The sequence below is a fragment of the Bidens hawaiensis genome, unplaced genomic scaffold, assembly GCF_021521415.1.
Source record: "Bidens hawaiensis isolate Kalapana, Puna unplaced genomic scaffold, B.hawaiensis_p1.1 tig00008515_1, whole genome shotgun sequence".
In the NCBI taxonomy this organism is placed as follows: Eukaryota; Viridiplantae; Streptophyta; class Magnoliopsida; order Asterales; family Asteraceae; genus Bidens; species Bidens hawaiensis.
This window is the reverse complement of record NW_027491608.1, coordinates 919,382-928,031: the sequence shown is the minus strand read 5'-3', so window position 1 is coordinate 928,031 and position 8,650 is coordinate 919,382. Positions and strand designations below refer to the sequence as shown.

General features: G+C 33.6%; 1 protein-coding gene across 2 annotated transcripts; it reads right to left on the bottom strand.

Annotated features, from left to right (window-relative positions):
- Positions 1-5,381: 5,381 nt before the first annotated feature.
- On the bottom strand, positions 5,382-7,798 carry LOC143529210 (protein IQ-domain 26-like). 2 transcript variants are annotated; one of them, XM_077025041.1, is made up of 3 exons: positions 7,197-7,798; positions 6,162-6,368; positions 5,382-6,067 (listed from the first exon to the last, which is right to left on the bottom strand). In XM_077025041.1, the coding sequence occupies exons 1-3, from the start codon at positions 7,569-7,571 to the stop codon at positions 5,483-5,485; spliced, it is 1,167 nt and encodes a 388-aa protein (XP_076881156.1). In that variant the 5' UTR covers positions 7,572-7,798; the 3' UTR covers positions 5,382-5,482. The 2 variants fall into 2 exon arrangements, with proteins under 2 accessions (XP_076881156.1, XP_076881157.1); XM_077025042.1 differs by having other exon boundaries at positions 6,195-6,368.
- Between the last annotated feature and the right edge of the window lie 852 nt (positions 7,799-8,650).

The following is an 8,650-nucleotide window of genomic DNA, read 5'->3' as shown; positions in this document are numbered from 1 at the left end:
AAAGGTGTGTTTGGGATTTCTTATTTTCCTTTATTTATAACTTATGATGGTTGAATAAGTTCTATTTGTATTATTAAAGTGTTTGTGAACACATAAGGCTTTTTTCCATTTCTCTTTATAAACAAAGTCAAAATAAGGGTTTTTAATAAGTTATAGTTTGCTAACTTATCTGCTTATAGAATTAGAATACCATTACATCTTTCCAAGTTCCATTTCACCCATTGCTAACTTATGTCTTTTTTGGTCATTTAAATCAATAAGTTAATTCAAACACTTATTTACTTATGTTAATCCAAATACTTTTTTGAAACTCCTTATTAAAAACTCATATGACCTTTTTAACTTATCACAAAAAGACCTAAATACCTTAAATAAGAAATCCCAAAATCCCCTAAGTGTTTGGATGTAGACAAAGGTACACAAAACCCGAACCTGAAACCGGACCCAAAAAAAAACTCGGAACCGGTTTTTATACCCGAACCCGTACCCGTACCCGACCCTACCCGTAGGGTACGGATATAGTATGCATTTTAGTACAAAACTCGTACCTGAACCGGGCCCGATTTGTATCCGCTAATACCCGAAAACCCGAACCAGTTCCATACCCGAAACCAGGTCTTCCAATACCCGAACTGGGTTTTTCAAATACGCAATCTATACCTGAAATTACCCGAAAAATAACTGGAAATACCCGAAAAATACCCCTAAAAAGTGCAACCTCTAAAAAATTCCAATCTATACCCGAAAGAGACCCGGAAAAAACCCAAAAATATGGTTTTTTCAATACCCAGAAATAGGGTATTCAAATACCCGGTACTATACTCGACCCGAACCCGATACATAGGGTATGGTTTTTAGTGGCAATACCCGGACCCGAACCCGAATCGGGTATTGCTAATACCCGATCATACATGAACCCGGTTCTATACCTGAAACCGGGTTTTTTCTAATACCCAATTTGTGCACCTCTATTTGGATGAAAGAGCATTCCATTGATTATAGATTCATGTCTGGCCCGTTGAAGAAGTATAATTGGGCTTCTGATATGAGCCCATTGATATAAACTGTAACTATGGTCCAACGGATGAGTTGAGGAAATAAGACCATGTTTGTATGGGCCTAAGTTATTCCAAAACGACTATGGTAGAACAAGTCAACAAACTAACAATCCACAATTAAAATAGACTAATTTACGATAACGAAGAGCCAAATTATCGTACAAAGCATTTTAAACTGATATAGTGTTTAAATCTTAAATAATAAGTTCTCAGGCCACAATCATTTGTCACTATGTTCTAATCTCAATTTCGTCCGCTTAATCTTATAGATCTTGCTTCGTCTATTCTGGTAATAGCAGTTAGAAGATGTGAAATATATACTCGTCTAAAATGGTTTGAATCTCATACTAACCAAATAACATGACTTGAATGTTGACATTAAGTTAATAATGCTTAGTAAAATAACAACTGTGGTGAAAGTTGACCACTTATTGAATCAACTTGATTAGTAGCTTTACATTAACCGTATTACAAATGCAAGTTTGAGAATCGTTAATGTTCTCTCTCATTGGCTTTCGAAAGCAAAATTTGCAAATGTTGAATCTATAGGCTAGCTAACAAACATTGCTAACTCAACAACGTACTTGAACGTTAAACTTTAATGAAATTGTTATTCATGCATGAATCTCAAATCATTATGCATGAGTTAACGGTTATCAACTAAAATCTTTTTTTTTTCCTCTTTAAGTTGCATTTTATTGAACCCACGTCCATTCAAAATGACCTAAATTTTTATCCAGTTTTTTAATACCGCTAGAACAAGTTGTAACGATTAACTAAGCATTTTATTTGGAACCCACGTCCATTCAAAATGACCAAAAATCTTTTCCAATATTTTAATACCGCTAGACCAAATTGTAGCAATTAAGTTTTCATGAAATTATGCAACATTTCATGGAACAGTACCTTTAGTAGAAGGGTATAATTGTCCGTATACAAAAATTTGCTATGCGCTTTTTTTGCTCATCCGTAGGTACATAGATTTTCGTAATTAATTCCTTAAATCATGGTTTAATATGTTATTAGCATTTTTTTAATACGAATGTACAAAAGTTTTTGAATTCTGCTGACGAAACCAAACGTCATTCAACCAATCATCACAATTCACACCCTTACATGTTTTCTTGTATCCCGTGCCTGTATTTTAATGTTTTGGTTATGGGTTAATTATAATTTTTTTAAAATATTTAACAACATATTCAAAACTTTTTGAACGTATTGAATAGATGTAGTTATTTAGCTTCAAAATAACTTTAAATTGGTATAAACTGTTTTTTATTTTCCTTTTCGTCTATTTATCGTAGCTCTTTCAGCTTAAAATGAAAAACTTTCAAATGAATAAACTTCTAAGTTTAGATTTAATTGAAAACCTATTTTGCCTATAGACTAGGCTATTATCAATTATCCCTTGTTAAGATTACGAATAGAGTTAGCCTGAAAGGCGAAAACCACAAACAAATTTTAACTTCTTAGCCAAAAAGCAATTTACTCAAATGCTTTTCTATTACCTTTAAAGTTTATTTATTTTGTTTTTTATTGTTCTTTAATTAACTCGGTTAAATACTAATTAACCAAACCTGTTACATTCTTTGAGTTTATTTTTCGTTTGGTACCCGCTCCAACATGTGAGTTTGGTATTGAGTTTGCACGTTGCTTAATAAAAAACAATGAAACAAACATGATTATCTTTTTGTTTATACTACAATCATATATTTTTGGTTTTTCCTTTAATTCACAAATTTACACCCAAATTATTGTATTTCTTAAAAAAATAACTCAAATAAAGTGGCGTGGGACATAATGTTTAATAGAGATCTATCTATGCAAGTATTATATATTTATTTTTTTAACGATTAACGAATAAAGTCCGGCTATTCAGGGTAACTTCAGTGACAAACATCATTGAGTAGCCCAATCATTACCATATCCTGTTATAGGAAAAACCCGTCGTTCAAATGCTTAATACGTTAAAACTCAGTTACGATTGAATTCAAACTTAAAGCCTTAAAATCTTGCGGACTATTATATAAATATTCACTTCCCTTCCGGTACATGTTGAACAAAAACTCATTGATGCAAGTTTTATTTATCTAAAAATATATTTTGAAATACTAGTTCTATGTACTTGTATATTTTTTTGAAAAATATGGCCTAGAAGAATAAACTAGAGGGGATAACCTTATCTATTGTTACACACTGCACGAAATATACAAAGGTGATGCAAGCCAAGGGAATAATGATGTATTCATAGATCGCACACTTTGAACTCATTAGCCGTACGAATTATCATTAAATTAATTATTTGAACTTTTTATCATTATTATATACATGATATTTTCTACGTAATTACGGTGTTTTACATTATAAAAGTACTAGGATTTAGATTTTAGACTTTACGTAGTCTGGTTTACTTAATCAAAATTGATGTTTGAAATTTGAGGTTAGGCTAGTTTATTAATTGGGGCTTCAATATAAGTTCAATTTATTTAGCGTACAAATTTCAAAGAACACATAATTAGGATGGGAGTAAAATCCGAACAAAGTTGACAGGGTTGACGTAATCGGCATTTTTACCCTTTTAGTTTTTAAGTTTCTGATAACTCTTTATATCGTGAATCCTCACTTTCATGTTAAGTATACATGGATTCACTAAATTAACAATTAGTCAAATTGATAAGATAGAATATTTTTATTCAAGAGAAGCTTTATTTTTCCTTAAAAAACGAAGTACGAAATTCGTGTGTTCAAGCATACGAGATGATTCCTTTATATAGGTGGGAATAACCACAACAATGTTAGGATTAGTGAAGGCCTTTGGGTCCGGTTCGTTGGTTGATAGTTAGAAGACAAAATGGGGCGGCCCGTTTAATTATAGAGGATGACCCATTTGGAGTTTTCTTGGTCCGTACTCTATTAAACCTAATTGCTATCTATATATACCTAGTCATGTATTGTAATCTTTTGTATCGTGCTTATTAAAATACCATAATTGCAGCCCGTGGACATAGGTCGCCTTGACCGAACCACGTAAAATCTCGTGTCTCTTATTTATTGCTTTCGTTTGTGCGTGTGTGTTGGTGTTTCCGCTGCGTACCAACACTGTTTAATACCTAACAAACAAATTGTTGCAACTCTTTAAAAATAAAGTATTATTGTTTAGCGATTATAACCGTCCAGAATCGACAGTAAGATAAGTGAGAAAAACGCGCAGTGTAAACCATGCACACCAACGCTTCAGGCTGTCACTTTTTATGGAGTTACAATTGATTCAGTAGTAGCAACTCTTACATAGTTGCCACTGATGATCGATCGAATCCAATGTTTAACTATTTGCATAAAAATTTGAGACTCGTACCAGTGATGTTGGCCCTAGACTAGGCGTGTACATCATACCAAGTATCCCGTATCAATTTGTATTCCTCACACCTGATCAACATCCTCGGCTTCATGAACCCGAACCCTAAATTCAATTTCCTTAATCAATGGAACGGTGGCGCTTGATAGTACCGAACCTGAAGGCTTACCCGACGAAGTACCCGGTACCCTTACATGTTAACGTAGCTACAATAGGTGTACGGATTTTTTTACAATTAATAACCCTTAACCATCTCCCCAAATATGATTATTTTAGATAAAGATAAAAACGATTACAAAATAGAAATCAACTTTACCACACTTTTAAACATCATTGTTTTGCATAAAGATGACATATTACTAATTAGTATAAAGTAAAACTTTGGCGCCATAAAGCAAAATTTGTACGTTTTTTATTTTTGTATATAGTTTTGAGTGTTATCAATAGTTTTAATGGTGGCCTGATGGCTATTCTAATATCTGTGAATTCATTCAACCACCTGGGTTCGAGTCTCTAAGACTATATAAGGTGGTTTAAGTTTTTAATGTTCATTTTTTAGTTGGGCTCATGGCTGTGTGGAGTTGTCGTTTTTTTTCCAGTATCGTAACGAAAACCTACTGAATCCTAATTTTGAATTTTTAGTTTCGGTACAATAACGAACGTGACTTGTAGACTCAACGGACGGGATCAACAGTAGTCGGGTTTTACCAACGCTGAAGTTTTACCAACCGACTTCACCCTCAAATTATTATTTTTTTTTTGTTTTGATTTTGGTTTTTGTCCCGGTAGTGCACATAACCGAAGTCGACCGAATTCACCTCCACTTACCGCCTCAACGCTTGGAACCAACAACACTTGGATTTTACACCACCCGGTTTTACTGACCTGCCCGGTGCAACGCGCCGAGTAAACCTCTAGTTAGATTAATAAAAGAAAGGCTTCTTCACCCAAACAACTTGGACAAAAAAAGAAGAAAACAAGCCCTTCTTGCCTACTTACAACACAAGCATTCCTAATTCTCTTATCAAACACAAAGTTGTGAGAAAGTTTAATTAAACAACAAAACCCATCAAGAGTTTATAGCTTCTTGAGCTTTAGTACAAGACCTTTGCATCCTCAAGCCACCACTAAAACTACTTCTTGATGCCATTATTTCAATGAGAGATTGCCTCCTTTTAACCATCTCAGGCCTTTGCTTAGGAGCACTAAGTGACCTTTGTTTCGCATTGAACGATTGTGTGTTCGCCATGTAACTTGGATGGTTCAAATAGGGCCTAAAATAGCCGTCCCCACATACACTTCGTGCGGGCGTTGGAGGCACGTTTGACTTGGCAAAACGGGGCGTGCTTTGTGTGGTGCTTGAGTACTTGTAGTCTTCACCAATGAATCCCCACTCGGGATCTTGAAAATGCCCACACCTGACCATACGGGTTGGCATATTACAAGGGAGGGGAGATGACATGTTGTGATGGCAATGTGATTCGTCACTAGAATCCGTTGCACATGTGTGTATGCGCCTGGATCTCGCGTGTGGTTTATACGTGTCGATTTCAACGATTTTTAAGCTTTCGTCGTACGAATTAGTTGTTGATTCATAGGACGTTGAGATCCTCTTGCTATGGAATTCACTTCTTGTCTCATGATCAAACCTCTCCTGAAAAATGGTAACATTTGTCACATATTTTATTTAAAAAATCAAAATTTTTGTTATTAAATAGTTGCCAAGAACAAAAAAAAAAGGATCTTACAATAGATTTTCGGTGACGGGTTTCTGGTTGAACCCGCCGATCTTTAAACGAACGGCGAGCCTGTTGTTGGGACCGAGCCGCGGTCTGAGCTCTATGGAGAGCTTGCATACTATATAGAGTTGCGGCTGCTCTTTTCCTAACAAGAAATCCTCTAACAAGAGCTTGTAGTTTAACTAGTCCTCTTAAAGCTCTTAGAGCCTTTCTTGCCTAAATTAAACATAAATCAACATTTAAAAAAATTAATAAACAAAAAGAAAAAAAAACTGAAAGTAGTTTCGGAGTCAACAAAGTTTGACCAAGATGTTGTCATCAAACGTTTCAAGCGTGTCACGTACGTTAAATCAAACCAAAATGACAAAAATACCGTGCTTGGTGATCAAAGCATAAAAAACTAAAAAAAGAAAAAGGCTTTATATTTGGAAATTAGGAGAGTACAAAGTCAACAATCACACCTATGTAAAGCCAATTTCAAACTCACATAAAATAATTACCTAAAAATAACTATAAATATATAAATCATAGTACAACAAGATCGGTGATGAATACTTATCAACACTACATAGAGTTATTACATTTCTACATTATATTATATCTCAAGATTATTTTTATATCTTAAAAATTCAAAAGTTTGAAAATTTGAAATTTATGGGTGCAAATTATAGCTACAATAATTTATAAAAAAATCTGTATTTACTGAGAAAATTTTTATGACTAAAGATTCAAAAGTTTGAAAATTTGAAACTTTATGAGTGCAAATAATAGCTACAGGAATTAATAATTTTATAAAAAGTATTAATGAAGAGAAATAATGAAGAAAAATAAATATAATAAAGACAGATGAGTAATGATTAATGAAGTACTTCAACTAATGTACTTGCCATCACAGTCTACTAGGGCTACCAAAAAGGAAACCAGGAGAACATAAAATATTTATGAAACATAAACACAAACACAAACACAAACACAAACACTAGACAACAAATTCAACCAAAAATCTAATAAAATTGTTGTAACAATAATATTAATAAATCTTACCAAATAACCTCTAAAGTTTGTTTGAATCATGACGGCAGCCCACCGTTCTTCGCCTCCGTTGAACCGATTTCCTCGGGCGAGGCTAGTTAGTCTCACAACTGCCACGGCGGCCTGTGCGGCTGCCACGGCAGCATCAGCAGCGGCAGCGGTTGCTGCCGCCACTGCAATTGCATGTTTGTTTTGTTCTTTTTCGGTTACGGACAAAGTTCGCAACCAGGACGACGGCGGGTAATTAGTACCCGTCGTCGCCGCCTGGGGTGTCATGGGCTTCCCAAAACTCCACCTTTTCTTCTCTTTTGTGTCCAAATTATTAATATTTTCTTTGTCTTTCTTCATACCCAATAACCCCTTTAACCACCTTGAAGCTTTACCCATACTTTATCTATATGTATATATGTATATCTCTCTCTCTTGTTCTTAAGATAAACTAATATTTAGAGAGAGAAACACAATACATTCGGATAAACAAGAGGGAAGAGGCAGGTGGTTCAAAATACAAAAAGAGCCAAGTGTCTATTTGTAGTGAAGGAACATTTGAAAAGAGTATTTAACTATTTATAATCATTTTTACATGTTACCGTGTGTTGGGGTGCCCATTTAAATTGATTGTTTGGTTTATTGTGTTTTCATGTAAAAGTTAAAGTATGTTTATTACAAACTAGAGTATATAATGTGAAAACTTTATCATAACTTTTTATTTAGTACAATAATGTTATCAATCTAAAATTAATATACGAAAGTTGCTGTACTTTCCTAATATGCGTCTACTTATATAATAAGAAAAAAAAGGACAAATAAGATAATGTTTTGTTAGCGTCTAAATTTTGTCAAAACGACATAGTAAAAATGTTTTGTGCAAAAAATGTTAGGATGCGATACAAACCTTTTGTTTTCCCCCCTTTAAAACGAGTACAGTAATGGGATACAAATTTAGTTTTAAATAACATTTTCTTTAAGTTACAAAAGCGCTATGTCATGTAAACTATGTATTTACATGATACGACTATATGATGTAAAAACTTACAAATATACGTCTAATTAACAAACCAACGCAACGTGTGTCTGTATCTTAAATGAGTTTTGGTTACGCATTAAAAAATGTGGTTACTCGCACTCATTAACTCACTCATGTAGACATGTCGTTATCTCATTGTGTCTACGTTTTTTATTTACAAAAATCATTTTATGTGAGCAGGGTCGGCTCCGTAAAAAAGAAAAAAAATTTGGGCCAAATACGAACTTTTTTTTGGGCCTTAATTAAAAGAAACATTTTGTTGGGTTTAAACAATTTAATTATAAATGGACTTATTTAATTATGATTTAAGTTATGTAAAAAACATTAATTATGATTTAAACATTAATTATAGATGTCATACTCCTTTACCATTAGACAAAGCTAGTTGTTATGTAATTGTGTTGAAACATTGATTATACACATGTTTTTGATAAAAATA

Excerpts from the sequence above, each read along its gene's own strand:
- LOC143529210 (XM_077025041.1), bottom strand. The coding sequence starts at position 7,571 with ATGGGTAAAGCTTCAAGGTGGTTAAAGGGGTTATTGGGTATGAAGAAA. Across the intron at positions 6,369-7,196 it reads CAAACTTTAGAGGTTATTTG|GCAAGAAAGGCTCTAAGAGC; the intron begins GTAAGATTTATT and ends TGTTTAATTTAG. Across the intron at positions 6,068-6,161 it reads CCCGTCACCGAAAATCTATT|GAGAGGTTTGATCATGAGAC; the intron begins GTAAGATCCTTT and ends ACCATTTTTCAG.